The sequence below is a fragment of the Acanthopagrus latus genome, chromosome 3, assembly GCF_904848185.1.
Source record: "Acanthopagrus latus isolate v.2019 chromosome 3, fAcaLat1.1, whole genome shotgun sequence".
NCBI lineage: Eukaryota > Metazoa > Chordata > Actinopteri > Spariformes > Sparidae > Acanthopagrus > Acanthopagrus latus.
The window spans coordinates 47,573-67,500 of NC_051041.1; the positions used below are offsets into that span (position 1 = coordinate 47,573).

Below are 19,928 nucleotides of genomic sequence, written 5' to 3' on the forward strand. Positions count from 1 at the left end.
TAAATCATGTGTTCATGTCTGCAGGTTCTGATGGAGTCGACTCAGAGTCAAACAGTAAATATCTATAAATAACAATATATAATGATTCTGATGATTTAAAGTGATATATGATGATAATTGTTTTGTTTTCTATGATGTTTGAAGTGAAGAGCTGAAGAGACTTAATGAGAAAATCTGTAAAATAAAGACATCTAAAATTCAAGCGGCTGAATACTGATCTGTGTGTGTGTGTGTGTGTGTGTGTGTGTGTGTGTGTGTGTGTGTGTGTGTGTGTGTGTGTGTGTGTGTGTGTGTGTGTTACAGGTAATGGACAGAAACTGCTGAATGGAGGAGCAGGAGGGGGTGGAGCAGACAGTCAGACAGGTGAGCTGCAGTGGGCGAGGCTTCAGGAGGAGCTGACAGGTGACAGAGTTACAGTTATGTGATTCAACAACCTGTTTGTTCACCTGTCTCTCTACATCAGGTGCCTCTGATTCATTGGGGGATGGAATTTCTCACCTGGATTTTACAGGTGAGTGTCCAGGTGAGGTCTGTCTGCCATCATTTCTTCTTCTTCTCCCTTCATCCTGGTCTGTCCTTGTTGTAGCAGCTGATTATTGATTATTGATATTTATTACATAATCCTGCGGTGTATAGTTCTCCTTAGTTTTCCCTACTCTTAATTTCTTCTTCATTGGTGTCTGTGTGCTTGTTTCCATCCTCACCTCCTTTTATCTTCTTCTTCTCCTTCAGGTACCGTCGCCTCGTCCAGTCACAACTTCCTGCTCAGCCTCATGGGTAGATTTCTGATCTCACACACTGCATTTTGTTCTCTTTCTAACTGAGTGGAGGAGCATCACTGTTTCCTCTGTCGTCTCTTTCAGTGTTTCCTCTGCTGTCTCCTTCAGTCTTTCCTCTGCTGTCTCCTTCACTATTTCCTATCTCAGGTCAACACTCTGGCTGCTGATTGGTCAGATATCTGAACTGTCGTGTTTAATGATTGTTGTTTTTGATGTGGTCAGGTGGAGGTGATCCGTTTGGACCAGGTGTTCACATCAACATACCAGGTGTGATCTCTGAGGCAGTTTAAACATGTTTCACTGCTTACACACCTGTGAAAACTGACAGGTAAAAGTACAATAACAGACAGCTCTGATGTCACCTGAGGGGAGGAACAAAACAAATCCCTTTTTGGTGGATTTTGTTATATGATCAGTGGAGATGTGATCAGGTGAACAGTAAAGGTGTGATCAGAGCAGGTATGATCAGGTTTGATCAGTGCAGAAGTGATCAGATGTGAGAGTGAGGGTTTCATCTTGTTTGTATTGACAGGTCACATGACTCCACCCACACAGCTTGATTCTACAGGTGAGCTTTTTTCTTCTTCCTCAGTTTTTTTTTTTATTTTAAAATCAAACGCTGCACAACGTGTGAATAATCTTTATTATTGATCAGTTGTATTATTGTTTTGGCTTATTGATTAGCTGGGATCAAATATATTATCAATCAGTTTTTTTGTCATTTGTGTTTCAGTCATCAGTTCAGGTGTGACAGCTGCTCAGCACAGTGGCACCAGCCTGGATTCACCTGCAGGTACTGACCCAAAATGTCTCATCACATCCTGTCATATAAGCAAACATGTTAATTTCAGACTGACTTTTCATTTTAGATGAGGATGAGTTGGTCATTTGAAAATATGAATTAACTCTAAGAAACAATATGAAACCAACATATTCTTTTTTCTCCTATTTTCATACTGCTCTGCAAGATCTTGCTTATCATATCAACATCGATCAATTAGGAGTAGACCTCACCGCGCTGAGCTCAGAACCTGACCAATCACCGTCCAGCTCAGTCTCAAGCTCCGCCTATCCTGCAGCCCAGGGCGGTAGGTATAGTAAAGAATTGTACTGTGAAAATCCAGATAGTCTTTTACAAGAATAAACTCATTTAAATCTCACAACATGAAAAACTTAATTTACTTACATCAGTAACAACCAAACAAGTACTCTTCATAACTAAATTCTGTGTGTTTGATTCATATGTGATATCTGTTTTATTTTCTCAGCAGATGGCACAGACACTCCAGACGTTAACGGTAACAGTGGGATAATTTTACCTATTGGTGAATATCTGTCACACTTTTAAAGTAATTATACTATGTTATTAATGTGAATACTGACCTTTCATTCACGTTTCAGTTAATTCTATGAGCAAAGATTATTCTAAATCAAAACAGTGAGTTGAATGTTTGATTGGACAAATTTAAATGTTCTTGGTTTGTTTTACATATTTCATGATATTTTGCTGCTAAAAAGAGGAGATGTTTCCAGTTCAGTGGACAATAATGTTTAATTTAATCTGATGAGAAACTGATTAAATGTTGAGTCAGACTGTGGTGAAGTCAGTGATTGGCTGTGACTCACTAACAGTTTGTGTTTGACAGGAAACGGTCGACAGACACTGCTGACAGACACAAATACAGGTAACCATAACTGTAACCCACAGAAACTGATATAAACATAGACATATATACAGACATGTATCTAGAAATATATGTATATGTGTGTGTGTGTGTGTGTGTGTGTGTGTGTGTGTGTGTGTGTGTGTGTGTGTGTGTGTGTGTGTGTGTGTGTATGTGTGTGTGTATACACATATATACCACTACGTGGTAAAAACATTAATACTGATACATGTAGAGACATATAGATTATAGAGATAGATATAGAGACATAACTATAGACATAAATACTGATAAACATATTATATATTATATACATCATTCTGCACTGTGCAATACAACTATACAACACTCATCTCTCATTTTTGTTCAGTTTTTAATACTCATATTTATTATCCTAATATAATTTATAATTACATGTTAATTTTGCACAATATTATGTTCTTATATATATATATATATATATATATATATATATATATATATATATATATATATATATATAGTATATATATACACGAGTCTATTCTATTTCTTACTTTTTAATTGTATTAATTTTTTACTATTGTTATTGTTTTTTGTAATTTTCTGTCCTTTGGCTGCTGTAGCAAACAAATTTCCCCACAAATTTCCCCGTTTGTGGGACAATAAAGGAATACTGATTCTGATATATTGATATATGCACAGACATATATACTGATTTACATAAAGACATACAAGGTATCCATATAGACGCATATATGATAATCTGCACAGTCAATTGCTAGAGAGCTACAAACTTCATGTGACCTTCAGATTAGCCCAAGTACAGTACGCAGAGAGCTTCATGGAATGGGTTTCCATGGCCGAGCAGCTGCAGCCAAGCCACACATCACCAAGTGCAATGCAAGGCGTCGGATGCAATGGTGTAAAGCACGCCGTCACTGGCCTCTAGAGCAGTGGAGACGCGTTCTCTGGAGTGATGAATCACGCTTTTCCATCTGGCAATCTGATGGACGAGTCTGGGTTTGGAGGTTGCCAGGAGAACGGTACATTTCAGATTGCATTGTGCCAACTGTGAAATTTGGTGGAGGAGGAATTATGGTATGGGGTTGTTTTTCAGGAGCTGGGCTTGGCCCCTTAGTTCCAGTGAAAGGAACATTGAATGCTTCAGGATACCAAAACATTTTGGACAATTCCATGCTCCCAACCTTGTGGGAACAGTTTGGAGCGGGCCCCTTCCTCTTCCAACATGACTGTGCACCAGTAATATAGATATAACAACATACATGTATACTGATCGTACAAATAGACATATAAAGTGACTTACAGTAATTCATACATTCACACACTGATGGCAGCGGCTGCCATGCAAGGTGTCGACCAGCACATCAGGAGCAGTCTGGGGTTCAGTATCTTGCCCAAGGACACTTCAACATGCAGCCCAGGAGAATCGAACCAGCGACCTTCAGATAACAAGGCACTGCCTCTTCCCTTGAGCCACAGCCGCCTTATGTTATTAGATTGTACCTATTGTTGAGTTTGACTCAACATGTGTGACTCAACACAGCTGTTTGTTTCTGCAGCGGCTGATCAATTTGTTTCCTTCACTGACCTGCAGACTGAGGTCACAGGTAAGACTTCACTCTGTTATGATGCAGTTATTTATAGATTGATCAGTTACTGAAGCTTTAACTGAGAACTGCTAGCTTTACAAATTACAACCTTTTTTCTTATTAAGCGCTATTGAAATCACTGAATAATTGACTTCAGAGCTTGACTACCTGTTCAGCTATGAAATAATCCCCTGTGTCAGCTAGTTCTGATGGCTTAAAATCAAGTGTCAATTAGGAAGCATTGTCCAGTGAAGACTGGTTGCGATTGGTTTGGTTCTCTCTCTTCAGCTTACAGCAGAAAGAACTAATTAAACTGAGTTATCAACGGTAACAAGCTCAGTGGTTCAGCCTGATGGTCAGGTTAATCTGAGCTGATTCATCAAACGGAAAGAAGAAACAAACATGCACTATTTTCTTGATTTATCTCTAGAACTAATGCTGCACTCTTGTGATCTCACTACAAATATGTACTTACATAGGACCTGTTGGGGAAGAAATATGATCTTTCCAGGATGGTATGTCTCCAAAAAATAGGAGGTCATACATGTCTTGTTCAAATATTAAAGTCTGGATAATGATAGTAATGACTGATCAACAAGCAATCTCCTCATAGTCTCTGCAACTATACTCAAATCTACTGTAGTTATGTCTACAGAACAGATGTCTGACAAACCAAGCAAAGGCAAAGCTAACTGCTAACTAAACCTCGTAAGGAGGCCTTCAACCTATTGATGTTAGCAGACTAAGTGTCTCTCATCTATTTCACCTCTTAGTCCTCTGCTACGTGGAGAGATTCTGCATCACCCCCTTGCTATGTTATTAAACAGACAACATATGTGGAAGCTTCCTCCTGAAGCTGGAAGATAGAATTTGGACACTTGAGAAGGCTCGTTAGGATTATCATGGCAGCACTCCGTGCAGACATACGTGATGTGATATTGCTCCTCCATGATCACGCTTCATAAACTATCTCAATGTAAGCCATCGGTGACTCTGAGTCTTCGTCATCTCTCCTGAACGGTCAAGTGAGCCGAAATTCCACAACAGGACCTACAGATCGAATCCCTGTCACACTCTTATACCTGTCCATTAATTTGCATTATAGAGATATGTGACATCATTATACATCCTCCGTTGTCATTTTTAGCTGTAACATTTAAAGATGTAAAGTTAAAGATGGTGGTCGAATGTCTGATATCTATTTTATGTTCATCTCAGACTGTAGCTTTCATTTTTTTAACCAGGAGAATTATTTCTCCAACTTGACATTCATCAGAGTGTTGATATTAATGACATCTGCAAGACAAACAGATCAGATGAAAAAGATGTTCACACTTTGAAATAATATCATGAAAAAAGGTGTGCAGCGGAATTCTACCAGCAAGTTCATGTAAACAAGCCCTGTGATTGGTTCTACGTTCTATCTGTGATGATGTAATGAGTTGTTGTGGTGATGTCCGCAGGTGGAGCAGACTCAGTGACCAGTCTTCATGTTGACCTCACAGGTGAGACAGATGGACTCATAGACCAATACATCAATAGACTGATCGAGAGTATTGATCAGTGGCAGAAACCTAAATCTGTGTTCTGATTGGTTCCAGCGTCAGGTCTGGGACTCACCCATGATGTCACAGGTAAGGGTTAACCACGACAAACACATTTCCACCGCAGCAGGAGTTGGTTTGAACTCACTTCCTGTCATATGATCATGTTACAGAATCAACACCTGTCATCCTTCACACAGGTACACCTGTCCATCTGTGTGTCTGCTCACCTGTCTGTCTATCTTTCCACCTGTCTGTCTGTCTGTTCACCTGTTTGTCCCTGTGTCCTTCAGCTTCAGGTGGCTCCACCCACACAGACCTGGTTACAATGGCAGCAGACTCCACAGGTACAGACTCAGGTAACCTGGCAGATAAACTGCACTTCTTCTTCTGCTGTAGAAATCAGTGCTTTTGTCTGCTCTGTAGTTTTGTTCTCTGATCATGTTTTAAATCCTCGGATCAGACCTCCCTCACACCGTCACTTCTCTATGACATCACATGTGCAACGCTGTTTTGTTCTGTCCTCCACACACGTCATATCCCACCAGGAGCGTTTTAAGAGCAGCACCCCGCCTGCCTTGTGCTTCTGACTGGCTCAGATTGTGTTGATTTGTGGCCGAGTCTGGATTTATTCAGGTTTCTATTTCTGACTTTGATGCTGCTGTCGATCCTCCGACTGCACAGGGCATTTTATTCTGAAACCTGAGCAGATGCTCTGTGCCGTTCCTGTGTCTGATTTCCTGTCTGTTCCGATCTGCTCTGAGCAGAGATGCTTGGCTGGTGGAACCATGAGTGTCATGTAGAGCGATCAGGTCGACGTGTCTCGGCGGTACCTCAACACAAACACGCCCTGTGGAATCTCACTGAACCAAAGATTTGACTAGGATTGTAGGACAGATAACATTATATATAGAGAGAGATATCATAGAGATTGTTTGTTTTATTCATAGATTATACATACGTCACATTGTGTACATCTTATATTATCTATAGGCTTTATTATATACTTTATATTCGTTATAGATTGTATTAGATATACAGTACATTATATCATATCTGAACTAGATTATATATACATTGCAATATTTACAGCACATATGGGCAAAACACGGTGCCAGTCGGTTTTGGCCTGCAACATCCTCAAAAAAACAAAACAATATTAAATCAGTACATGAGGCAGTACAACTAACTCAGTACAACTACACTGAGTCTGCTTGATATTAAGCTTATTTATGTATTATTATTTATTCAAGTATGTCTAAACATGTTACAGTATGTCGATGGTGTATGTTTTCACTTTAATTTGTGCGTGTGTGCGTGCGTCTTTCAGGTCATCCAGCTGTGACAGATCACACACAGATGGCTGGTAAGTTTTACAAATGCTCAGAGTTCAAACTAAAACCAGATGACAGAACCAGTTTGAATCTAAAACCAGTAAGGAACATGTTTAAAACCAGTTAATGTGGACCTGATCCGACATATATGTGAGTACACATTAACCAGATTTAGTTACGCTGACCAGTCTGAAACCGATCAATAGAATTACCATACGGTCCAGAGCCAGTCAATAAACTGGTCCCTAAAATTAACAACTGGTCCAGAGTCAGTCTGAAACTGGTAACAGTCTCAAGCTTTGGGTTAACCCAGTTCAAAATCTCTGAGGTTCTGGTTTGTGGTTGATCTTGGTTCTTGTGTTGTTGATCTTGTTCTCAGCTCTGGTTTTTGTTAATAGTTCTAGTTCTATTTAATACTTCTGGTACTCACTAACAGTTCTGGTACTAGTTTAACATTCTTGTTCTTCTAAATGGTTCTGGTTCTTGTTCATCTGGCCTGTTGGTTATAATTAGTATAAGAGTATCTCTGTGTGATCAGGTGCTGAAGGTTTGTTCTTTCTGTCTTCTTGGTTCTGCTTGTTCTCTGCAGGTTCAGTCACTGAACAGTACAACCCATCTGGTCAGGGTCCTGAAGGTTCGTATCACTCTGACCTCTGACCTCTGTTGGACTGATTGTTTTTACTGTCCCATAGCAGATTGTTATTTTCCTCTTCAGCCTGTAGATGAGCAAGTGATTGAACCTTAAGTTATTTTTGGTCAAATAATAAATGAATAAATGATCTGAAGTTTGTGATATGAGTAACTGAAATGTCATCATGTGTTAAACCGTCTTTGATCCTTTAAGATGTTTTAACTCAGCAGTATTATGTCATTGAGACATGCTGATGAAGGTTCTCAATCATCCAGGTCATGGTGCTGTACTGCAGTCAACTGGACTTGTTTCAGTTTCTTGAAGACGTTTCACGTCTCATCCAAGATGCTTTTTCAGTTCTGACTAAATGGAGGAGATGCAGGCTTTTAAAATCTGTGTGGGAGTGTCAGAGTCCTTAAAGTGATAGTTTTGTTTTTTTGAAGTGGGGTCATATGAAGTACATATCTATAGTCGATCTGTTCTCTACCATAATCACCAATCAGCGCAGTCTCAGTTTGGAGAAGAAGAGAGCCGCTCCAGCCCAGACGCTCAGCTTAGTACTGCAGTGAACGGGGTCCAGAGAAAAAGCAAAATAAACCACCTAAAACAAGGCTCACCTTCCAAAATCTATAACAGTTCAAGTGTAGAGAAAATTCACACCGTTTTACATCGCCGTCAGACGCACTTTCTTTTTTCCCCTGTCTTCCTCAGCATCATTTCAAGAATATTTGCATCCAAATGGATCCATTGTAAACAACTCAATGCGCTGCAGTTCATATTCCAGGCCTACAGACTAAAACCAGGTGACAGAACCAGTTTGAATCTAAAACCAGTAAGGAACAAGTTTAAAAACAGTTAACGTGGATCTGATCCGACATATATGTGAGTATACATTAACCAGATTTAGTTACACTGACCAGTCTGAAATCGGTCAATAGAACTACCATACGGTCCAGAGCCAGTCAATAAACTGGTCCCTAAAATTAACAACTGGTCCAGAGCCAGTCTGAAACTGGTAACAGTCTCAAGCTTTGGGTTAACCCAGTTCAAAATCTCTGAGGTTCTGGATAGTGGTTGATCTTGGTGGTGCTTGAAATTCACCAAAAACGGAGAAGAGGAGACAGAGCATGTGCATAAAGCTTGTGCACTGTATACAAACAGACGGTAGAGGGAGAAACCAAACAAAACAAGAAGAAAATGAAAATGGCTCATTGGTCGTCCATAATCGTTTTTCGCTCAGCGTAGTGGCAGAGGAGCAGAATATTTTGTCCTAGTAACCCTGATAGGCTAAATATCTTCAGCAGCACCAACACAAGCATGTAGTCCACCATTGTTGTTGTTGCTGTTGTTATGAGATGGCGCGGGGTTAACAGGTTGAAGGCTAGAGGTCGAGGGGTGGGGCGATGGCATCATCGTTACTGAGACCAGGTTTCAAACAAGTGCATTTACAGGATCCATGTGGACAATCAGCCAAAACGATGCAAAACATGTGTGTTTACACACAAAAGCGTTTCCTTATGGATGGCCCCTGAAGTTCAGAGTCGTAAGGGCCACTTATGGGTCGTTGGTCAAACAGGCCTTCATGTGGGTTGCTGAGTCTAGGTTAGTCCAGGTGTCAATTGCTGTTGAGCTGTCTGGGGAGAGAACTCAGTACAGCATTGTAGGTGGGTGATAAGAGATGTCTTAGGCCACCTCCTCTGGGCCTAATGACTCTGACACTCAGAGCTCACACATGTTCATCATGACTCTGTAAGGACACTCCCACAGAGTTTAAAAGACAGCCTCCTCTTCTCCAGTTGGTTAGAACTGAGGGAGCCTCTTGCATGAGAGGTGAAATGTCCTGTTGACTACGATACAGAACTTAGAGTCATTGAGATATTGATTTCTGAATATTGGAATATTATAAATAACTGAAACATTTCTGTTCAAACAATTGAACTGAAGGTGTGTCATTAATATAAAAATCAGTTCAGTAATCAGATTCTGACTTCTCCAAGTTGAATAAATAATTAAATGAAAACTGGATGAATTCATTAGAGAAGCTGCTCTGACGTCTGGTGGTATGACAGTTAAAGTTTGCTCTGTTTCACTTTCCTCATATTACAGTTAATAATCAGGCACAAATAGATACATGACCTCTTCATCATCCTGCAAACTGCTGAGATTAGAAACCCAGCTTTGGAAATACACTGAGTCTTATTTTCACTCACTTCCAGAACGAAATTACAGGCTGACAGATCTTTATTCAAGGAGGTAGTGGTGCTCATAATGCTGTTGTCCACAGGGGGCGCCAGAATCAACAAGTGTTCCTTATAACTGATAAGTATGAGAAGTAAGAGTTGTTGTGCAAAGTGCCACATGTAGGTCACATTAGTCGGTGAGGACAAATCATTTTGACTTTAAAACATTTAATAATGTCTGACAGAACACGGACAAACGCATTGCAGTTTTTACAGTGACAGAAATATGAAGTCACAAAAGTTCAAACTGAACATCAGAGTTGAAAAAATAAAACTGTAAAAAGTAAAATGTTAAATCTCATTGTCATTCTGTTCCAGGTGCAGAAAATGTGGAACTGGAGGATACCTGCTGACTTCCACATCAAGCCGCGAGTTAGATTCCTGCGCTACAGATTCCAGTGTACCAACCAATCAGTATGGCCCAGGAAATCAAACCCCTCCCACTAGCTACTAGCCCCACCGACTGTGTTGTTTTCAATATTTAAGTTTTTTTTCATAGAAGTTTATTTTGTTTTAGAGAATCACTGTAAGTGGAAATTAATAAATAGAGTCAGCCAAACCTCCACCAACCATGGGCAATTCTGTTTTGATGACATCATACAGTATGTGACATCATTGTCACTATCAGGATTTTAATTTTACAATAAATGTTTGGGGGGGTTTTTTTCTATTTTGAACATCAAACTGAGAATTTGTCTTTTGTCCGGACTGATCAGTTCTTAAGCAATAACCTGATGAGATCATCGTCACCATCATCATCAGGTCGTTTCTGTCATAAGATTGTTAAATCATTTTTTTTAAATGTTGTTTTTACTTCATTTGATGAAACAAGCTGCATTTGAAGAGCATTAAATATGAATCTGCATGAGAGGTGACTTCTTTAAACAGAACAGAAAGTTCTTTTTTTACCTGAAACACTTTGTGGAAACACTCGTCTCTTCTCAAATTATTTTCTAATAAATAAATGTTCATTCTGTGACGAAATATTATTTAAAATCCAGACGAAACATAAATTCAGTATGAACATTTTCTTCTTTAATTTACAGGAATAATTGTGTTTTTGTTATTGATGAACATCTTATTTTGTCCTGTTTAGGGATGTTGAAGGAAACACAACTCACCACTGCGTATTTCTAATTTCTTAATTTTATTTGTTTTATTTAATATTCATAAATGCAGATTTACATGTAAAAAGCTTCTCAAACAGAATTCTGACTCTCGTCAATTAAAAACTATTAACATGTCATTTTTATATAAAATCTTTATGTCTTGTGTCTCCGCTGTAAACCATCGTCACTTACATGTATTCCCATCGTTGTTTGTTACACAGTACATGTACAATTATGTGAGTATGTTCTAAAATACTTGAACTAATGTTCTGGAGTCAGATCTTTGTTTTAACTCCTCGTCTGTCAGCTGGATGAAACTGATGAGTAAACTCAGTTAACGACAGGCTTTTATACTGAAGGACTTCCTGTTTGGGAAATGAAGCCGATGAATCTGTTCTGAAAAAAAGCTGAGTGGCTAAAATGGACGTAAGGACAACAAAACAACCAATGAGTTAAATATTCATGACAGAGTCCAAATTTATATGTTGATCGTCTGTCAATCTACTTAAAGGAAGAACTATGTTGTTTTTCATGAGAACGACTGCTGCTTTACACCCTCAGCACAACCACCACAGAATTAATATTATTTCCACAGAGACGAGCAGACCGACTGATTCTGGATCTGATCACTCACCAAACATTAACAATAAGACCATTCATTTTTATTTTCAGTCAAAATTTTAAGTTTCATTCACGAGCATTAACTTTGCCTCCATGGCAACATGTGAGGGTGGGACCAGAAACTGAAACAGTCATCACAACCCCATCAGGCTCTCATGTAATGGAGTCGCTGTTCACGGCTCCAGTAAACAGGATGAACCTCAGCAACAGGACATCATCAGGACCAACGGGACCTCTCTCAGCTGTTAGCCAGAAAGCTAACGTTATGCTAGCAGTAAATATCATGTGACAGGAAGTTTTAACAACAACATGAGCAGTCATGTGACTGTCCTCAGATCAATAAGAAGATCACAACAAGTGATTGTCAATGTTATTGTGGCTCAGACTGAAGCAGATGAAAGATGATGTCAGCTGGTGTGTCACAGTGCCATCCTGACTAATCATCTGATTGATCACCTGGTCGACAATCTGATTGATCACTTAATTGTTGGATCTGAACAAGAGTCAAGCGCAAACACACTGATGAACATGTTTAATGTGGATCAATATTGACCAAATAGATCAGATCAATGCATCTCTACCTGCTTCTAGGTCGTGTCCATGGTAACAGGGGTCACTTCTTATTCATAATAAACCTTTCTAAAGATATTGATCATCGATCAACGTTACACCTGATCACAAAGACAACCAATCAACATGCAGAACACAGAGAACACCTGCTGACCTCTGATTGGTTCTCTGAGTGTCAAACAAACATTTTAAATAAAGTAGCGAAGAAGAACAAAGCTAAAATAAAGTGGTAGAAGAAGACACGGGTATATAAACTGGTTAATATTGATCAAAAATAAAAACATGACCTATTGATTGATCTACAGCTGATCGATTGATTCCATATTGCTGCTGCTGAGTCAGCGCTCAGACTGTCCTGTTGCGATGGTGACAGATCAATCACATTCATTTATGATGTCAGAGGTCAGGGTTCGCCTGGGCATGGCTCAGCAGGGCCGTGGCCGGGTCATCAGTCGGCAGGTCGGTGATGAAGAAAGGCTCTGCCTCCAGCTCCAGCAGGGAGGGCAGGTCAGCCCCACCCTCTCCCAAGCTGATTGGCTCAGACATCATGACAGGTGTGGGCGTGTACTGCACCAGCTGTTTTCCTGGACCAATCAGAGAGCAAACAAGTGTCACCATGACAACAGGGGCCATACCCAGAAACAACATTATGTCACCTATTGGTTAAAGTCTCCAGGTCATCATCTTGGTGACCACAGCTGCATCAGGTTCGGGGGCTGCATCCTGAGAAGGGGTCGTCTAAGAAGGTGTGGCTCTCTCGACCACGAAGGATGAACTGAGCGACATTAAATGAGATACTGTGTTCTACAGGGACTTTCCTATGTGCGTCACCAATTCCTCCCCCCGCCCTACCCTTGCATGCTGCTCCTGTCACCTAGCAACCCAAAGTGGTGGGATCCCTAGTTCTTTTAATAATTTCATCGTTTGCTATTCGCGTGACTTGAAACTTCATACTGACATTCAACCAGTTGCGAAGCTTCAAGGCCTTCAAGGTATTCAGAGAAGGCCCTGAAATCCTCAGATGGAAAAGAAATGTATCTTATTAATTTTATAACTAAAACCTGACTTACGCCTAAAAACTCAGCATTTTCTCAAAGTTTACCCATCAAAAATCTTGGTGTTACATGGTGCAACATTTTATCACTTACACAATGTAACTAAAACATTGTCTTTCCTTTGTTTCAAACTGCTCTCAAAGCTGCAGCTGGACTCTGAAGTAGAAGAAGTCGTCATCCGTCACAGGAAACTACAGTTTTAAATCTAATCTACAGCTTCTCACTGTCTGAACTCATCTTCTCAGAAGCTCACAGACAATCAGACTTCTGAGCGCAACTGGACAAGATTGGACAACGTCACCCGTGTGGTTGGTTTTAACCGTGTTGGGGTTACCTGTGTGGTTGGTGTTGCTGTTTTCATCACTTCCTTTAGGAACATCATCAGACAGCAGCTAAAACAAAACAGTGACATCACAGTCATACAGGTGTGCCAACAATAACTTACGCATAAATGGATGTAAAAACACTCTTAAACATGTCTGTACAATAATAATTTGAATAGATTAATCATATTCATCAAAGTATTTAATTAAAACTCAAAGACGAAGTGCAGAGTGCAGAAACAGACATAAATCAGTCTAAGTCATAAACTCACAGTATCCAAACTGTCGAGGTCGAAGTCTCCAGAAAGACCAGTCGAGCTGAAAAACTAAATACACGGTTCACATCAGTACATTTACTGTCAATGAGTGTGACACATACTATTGTACACTGCCATTATGTATAACGTGTCCACATATATGACCCTTGTTATTCCACACAGTTTATAGCATTTGACACGTGTTAATCCACAGTTTATTATATATATAATAAATGTAATCTACAGTTAATATCTATAACGTGTTAATCTACAGTTTATAATATCTATGACACATGTTCATCTACACAGATATCATCACAGACTCAGACTGACCTCCATTAGTGGGGAGGTGTCAAAAGTGAAGGTTTGTGTGTTCAGGATGCTCTGCAGGTTTTCTAGACTGCTATCGATACTCTCCACATGATCCGACAGCTCAGACCTGAAACAAACACACACACACAAGCGCACACACACACATGCACAATGTTCAGTCACATGATCAGTCTGCTATATATATATATATATATATATATATATATATATATATATATATATATATATATATATATATATATATATATATATATATATAGTTATTTTTGTCATTAAAACTTCTGTTCAGACTCAAACCATCATGTCCATCTCTTGGCACTGTCTGACTTCCTGTCAGGATGTCAGGAGGGTTCAGCAGAAATGCTCCCTCATCAGGACAGTCAATCTGTGTGCTTGTATCATCTGGTTTTAATTACTTGTATCTCAATCCATATTGTTTGCTTCTTTCTCAGTGTAGCAGATACCACATCTTCTTTGTCCTCAAAATCCACATAAACAAAAAAACCCAAACGCTTGCAGATACTGATTGGGATATCAGTTACCATGGCAATGGTGAAAGCCTCAAATCTTTAGTCAGCGCTACACGTGCAGCTCATTGATGTGATTTAATAAAGAACTGCTGGTTTGAGTCTGAACAAAGAGTCACAGAGAGGTTATCACCAGACTAATCCTTTAAAACGGCCTAATATTTAAAATGTTCTTCATTCACTTTTCAGGTCGTGTTGATAAGAAGTGCCGAACGTCAGGTGAGAGTCCACCTGCAGAGGGAGGGGGGCGGGGTCTGAGGGAAGCACAGGGGTTTTAATGACACACCTGACCCTTAAAGGGACTAAATCTAAGAATGAATATCAAACATGCTGCTGGTTCACTTTACACATTTATCACAGACAAAACAATTGAAGGCTGCATGGCATTCTGGGTAAGGTCAGGGAGGTGGGGGTGAAACAAGTGGGTGAAAACATTCAACAGGTAACTCCAGCAGGTAAGATGACCTGCAGCCACCCTGACTAACATGAGGCAGGTGTTAAAGACTTACCTGTCGATGCAGGCGATGGTCTGACATTTTTGTTGAGGTTTTGCGGAGCTCGAGGCAACAGTTGAGGTGGGAACAGAGGCAGGAGATTGGCTGGCTGGGGCTGATGGGAGGGGCCCGGTGGAGGTGGGACTCATCACAACAACAGGACTGGCTAGAGAGACAGGAATAAGAGACATCTGATCATCGTCAATACACACAAAGGTTCAGCAGAGTCATGTTTTTTGATTTCTCCAGTGCGTTCAACACCATCCGGCCTGCCCTGCTCGGGAGCAAACTGACGGCGATACGGGTGGACCCTCACCTGGTTTCCTGGATCACGGACTATTTGACAGGTCGACCACAGTATGTCAGACTGCAGGACGGTGTGTCTGACACTGTGGTCAGCAGCACCGGGGCACCACAGGGAACTGTTCTCTCACCATTTCTGTTCACCCTGTACACCTCGGACTTTCAGTTCCGCTCTGAGACCTGCCACCTGCAGAAGTTCTCGGACGACTCTGCAATTGTTGGCTGTATCAGTGAGGAGAAGGAGGAGGAGTACAGGGGCGTTGTGGACTCCTTCGTCGATTGTGTGAGAATAACCATCTGCATCTTAACACCACTAAGACAAAGGAGCTGGTGATGGACTTCCGCAGGAGGAAAGCCGCACACACACCTGTCTCCATCAACGGTGTGACTGTTGAGGTGGTCCAGGATTACAAATACCTTGTAGTCCACCTGGATAACAAACTGGACTGGGCCAAGAACACAGAGGCTGTGTACAAGAAGGGCCAGAGCCGACTCTATTTCCTGAGGAGACTCAGGTCCTTCAATGTCTGCAACATCATGCCGAGGATGTTCTACCAGTCGGTGGTAGCCAGTGCCATCTTTTTTGGGGTTGTGTGCTGGGGCAGCAGGCTGAGGGCAGCAGACGCCAACAAGATCAGTAGGATCATCAGGAAGGCTGGCTCCGTCCTAGGGGTCCAACTGGACTCTTTGGTGGTGGTGTCTGAGAGGAGGATGCTGTGCAAACTGCATAGTATCCTGGACAACAACATTCACCCTCTCCACCAGGTGCTAAACTCACACAGCAGCACCTTCAGCAGCAGACTCATCCCACCCCGATGTAACACGGAGCGCCTGAGGAAGTCTTTTCTCCCTCAGGCCATCAGACTGTTTAATGCATCCACCTCTGGTCGCGGGAGGGACAGTGGAGACACTGTCACCTGAGCCAAATCAAATCAATATCATTCCCTATCACTTCCATCACTTATTGAGTGTGCACTGGACCCTGTAAATCTCCTGCACTGGACTTAGTAAATTGCTGCTATTTCATGCTGCTGCTAAATGTATTATTTTTATCACCTTATACCACTTGTCACTTTATTCAATCTTATTGTGTACTTTTTATTTCAGTTTTATGCTGCTCACTGTTGGTTTACATTCTGTGTACTTAGTAACTTGTTTATTTATTACTTTACTATTATTTATTACTTTTGTATTCCTTTCTCACTTTGTTTTACTACTGTTGCACGACAATTTCCCTCGGGATAAATAAAGTTTTCTTGAATCTTGAATCTTGAATAACTGTCCACAGGTCTGGGACTCACTGAAAATCTCTGACATTGTCACATAAACCTGTACATAATCAGAGAGATTTATAGACTAAATGATTATTGTTCTGTTTTTGTTATTTGTTGCATCATATCCTGAACACACTGACCATAAACTGACTCCTCATTTGTTTAAAACACCTTCAGAAAGAAAGTCCACTGGAGTCGATGACTGATGGACGAGTGTGATTTTGGCGGTTGCCAGGAGAACAGTACTTGTCTGACTGCATTGTGCCAAGTGTACAGTTTAGTGGAGGGGGATTATGGTGTGGGGTTGTTCTTCAGGAGCTGGGCTTGGTCTCTTAGTTCCAGTGAAAGGAACTCTGAATGCTTCAGCGTACCAAGAGGTGTTGGACAGTTCCATGCTCCCAACTTTGTGGGAACAGTTTGGGGATGGCCCCTTCCTGTTCCAACATGACTGTGAACCAGTACACAAAGCAGGTCCATATAGACATGAGAGAGTTTGGTGTGGATGAATTTGACTGGCCTGCACACTGTCCTGTTCTCAACCTGACAGAACACCTTTGGGCTTGACTTCTGGAAGAATGGTTAAAACTTCCCATCAACGCTCCTAAACCTTGTGGAAAGCCTTCCCAGAAGAGTTAAAGCTGTTATAGCTGCAAAGGTATCGACGTCATGTTAAACCCTATGGATTAAGAATGGGATGTCACACAATTCATATGCGAGTGAAGGCAGGTGAGCCAATACATTTGGCAATATAGCGTACCTGTCATAGGTTTGGTTGGAGATGTTAGTTACCTATCGTAGGTTTGGTTGGAGGTGTTAGTTACCTGTCGTGGGGTTACAGGTGGAGGTGGTGGGGGTCAGCTGCGTCTCATCCTGTAGGATGGAGTTGATGAAGGTGGTGGGGGAGAGGGGCGTGTCCATAGGTAAAGTCCCACCCTCCAGGACAGGACACACCTCCTCCACTTCAGGACTGGCTGGCTCCTCTTTGACACTCACCGACTGGCTCTTTCTGCAGGTGAAAAAGGCAGAGAATTGACCAATCACAAGAAAACAAACCTTTAGCGACTACCTGAACACCATGACCATGGCCATATTAGATCTTTTGGTCATCTTTATATTGTGATCAACAGATTGTGATCAGTAGATATGTTCACAGGACTGCGATACAAACACAAAAGATAAACAAACCAAAACAAACATGGCTAACTACATATCTTGACCAAAGGGCGAGGCTTAGCAGGACACAGGGCAGTTTCATCAAAGTTACATCTGATGAACTGAGCACAAACCTTCATTGAGTGCTCTGTTATTGATCCACTGCAGGGTTTGATATCACAGACTCACTGACTGTACTGGAAATTATGTGATTGGTTCTTACCCTGTGTCTGTCCAATCACTAACCACATCCTCCGCTATGGGTGTGGCCACCTCTGTGATGTCAGAGATGATTGGTCCAGAGGTCACAGGGGAGTCACCTGAGAAGAGACTGGCTGCAGCCTGAAAACACAAACAGAGAATTATAGCTGCTGCGCAGCAATGGGTCAGTTCCTGGCTATTTTTGGCAATTTTTTTTACACAATTCTGAGCAACAAACAGGAGAATAAGAAGACAAGACAGTTGACAACGATGTTTATTTTGGAGGCTTGAACTCACAACTTCTGGAACCAAAGATCTTATTTCATCTATCGTTCTGAGCTAATTGGCAAGTGGCAACACAACAGTGGCTTCACAAATTGAGTAAGCCATTCACTGTTGTGCAGGCAGATTTGAAACCATTGTAAAAAATTCAGTTATCAAGACAAAAATCTGAAAATACACATATTGCAGCATGGAGATATTGGTAATTTGTTTTTAAAAATGATTGATTTGCTCCATAAGTGAATATGTTTAAAAATGTTTAAAAATGCTGCTTGCATTGACTGCAATTATTCACATGACAACAGAATTCAAAATGTTCTCAAAAAGGTAAAAAAAAATTTAATTTCTTTTTAAAAAAATAGATAAAATTCTGATATTTTTCAAACATCATCTACCATGACTCTAAAACATGTTGAATTTTCTCATGAATATTGAATTTGCAGGTATATGTTCACAGTAGCGTTCATAGTCAAACACTTTCATGCACTTTAGGCAAAAATTGTGGGAGGAGACAGGTTTTCATAAGTTTTACAGTTTAAACTAAAAAAAAACTGAGTGATAGACTTCATGATTTTTTAATAGGTTTAAATGTACAAAAGTTTCTTTAGTATTGAGGCTACAGTTTGATGAAAGTTCTGAAACTATGGTTGATTTGTTATGAATTTTCAATGTTTTGAACTTTAGACGCTTGCTGTAGCGCCACCATCAGGACTATTGGCTTGTGTTTACAGCTGAGGTAATCTGGCATGAGACTGGACCTTTATGCAAAATTTGGTTAGCTTTCACCCATGGTCCGGTCCAAGCTATTTGTTTTTATTTAATTTAGAGGCTTGCTGTGATGCCACCATCAGGACAATTGTCTTGGGCTTCATGTTGAGGACATCTGACATTTTGATTTGTCGTCATCATCATCATCATCATCATCATCATCCTTGCTGGGTCTCAAACCCACAACCCCTAATACCAAGAACCAGCTCCTAACTCACTGAGCTAATCGGCTGGAAGTGAGACCTGCTGTGTAGCTTCATTTGTTGACTCAGGGAGTCACTGTCAAGGCAGCTGTTGTCAAGGCAGATTTAAAAAAATGGTCAAAATGTTAGAAATTCTGTTACCTGAACAAAAATCTGATAATACATAAATTGTATCTTGACAGCATGTAAATGTTGGTGATTTGTTTTTAACTCTGTTTTGCTTCATAAGAGAAAATCTGATGTTTTTGTTTTTGAGATAAAAATTCTGAGATTTGCCAAACTTCATCAACCATGAGTCCAAAATATTATTTTATCAGGAAGACTGAAAATGTATTTAGTAAGAATTTGATAGTATATGTTTACAGTACTGTTTACAGTCAAACATTTTGATGTACTGTAGGCTTAATTTTTGATAAATCAAAAATCTGAGAAACAAAAAACTGAGTGATGGACTTCATAATTTGTAATGAGTTTAAGTGGACTAAAGTTTCAGCAGTATTGGGGCAACAGTTTGGTGAAAGTTTTAAAACTGTAGCATGTACTGTTGATTTTGTAGGTATTGTTAAAGTTTTTAACATTTAAACACTTATTGTACCACTTTGACTGGTTGTGACATATTAAAAATACAGAAACTGTCAGCATGTGTTGTCATGTGACACAAACATTAATCAA

The 19,928-nt window shown here is 40.4% G+C and overlaps 2 protein-coding genes across 3 annotated transcripts in view; one reads left to right on the forward strand and one right to left on the reverse strand.

The window, feature by feature from the left end:
• On the forward strand, positions 1-10,775 carry si:ch211-80h18.1 (uncharacterized protein LOC555593 homolog). Its single transcript, XM_037093030.1, has 18 exons — positions 1-54; positions 304-363; positions 464-511; positions 733-777; positions 1,002-1,046; positions 1,312-1,347; positions 1,513-1,572; positions 1,748-1,867; positions 2,048-2,104; positions 2,426-2,464; positions 4,006-4,053; positions 5,499-5,540; positions 5,637-5,669; positions 5,753-5,779; positions 5,873-5,938; positions 6,910-6,945; positions 7,503-7,547; positions 10,103-10,775. Exons 1-18 carry the CDS (start codon positions 15-17, stop codon positions 10,135-10,137), a joined length of 882 nt encoding a protein of 293 aa, XP_036948925.1. The 5' UTR covers positions 1-14; the 3' UTR covers positions 10,138-10,775.
• A 758-nt stretch (positions 10,776-11,533) lies between these two features.
• The window catches only part of hsf1 (heat shock transcription factor 1), a 20,869-nt gene continuing 12,474 nt past the window's right edge, over positions 11,534-19,928 (reverse strand). Inside the window, exons 8-15 of one of the 2 annotated variants that reach the window (XM_037093028.1) lie at positions 18,026-18,144; positions 17,472-17,656; positions 15,089-15,239; positions 14,762-14,833; positions 14,053-14,158; positions 13,735-13,788; positions 13,474-13,531; positions 11,534-12,668 (exon numbers count right to left, since the gene is read on the reverse strand). In XM_037093028.1, coding sequence (XP_036948923.1) covers positions 12,481-12,668; positions 13,474-13,531; positions 13,735-13,788; positions 14,053-14,158; positions 14,762-14,833; positions 15,089-15,239; positions 17,472-17,656; positions 18,026-18,144 — 933 coding nt within the window. In that variant the 3' untranslated portion in view covers positions 11,534-12,480. The remainder of the gene's footprint in view (positions 12,669-13,473; positions 13,532-13,734; positions 13,789-14,052; positions 14,159-14,761; positions 14,834-15,088; positions 15,240-17,471; positions 17,657-18,025; positions 18,145-19,928) is intronic. The other variant, XM_037093029.1, reaches the window with a different exon arrangement.

Excerpts from the sequence above, each read along its gene's own strand:
- si:ch211-80h18.1 (XM_037093030.1), top strand. The coding sequence starts at position 15 with ATGTCTGCAGGTTCTGATGGAGTCGACTCAGAGTCAAACA. Across the intron at positions 4,054-5,498 it reads CCTGCAGACTGAGGTCACAG|GTGGAGCAGACTCAGTGACC; the intron begins GTAAGACTTCAC and ends TGATGTCCGCAG. Across the intron at positions 5,780-5,872 it reads ACCTGTCATCCTTCACACAG|CTTCAGGTGGCTCCACCCAC; the intron begins GTACACCTGTCC and ends TGTGTCCTTCAG.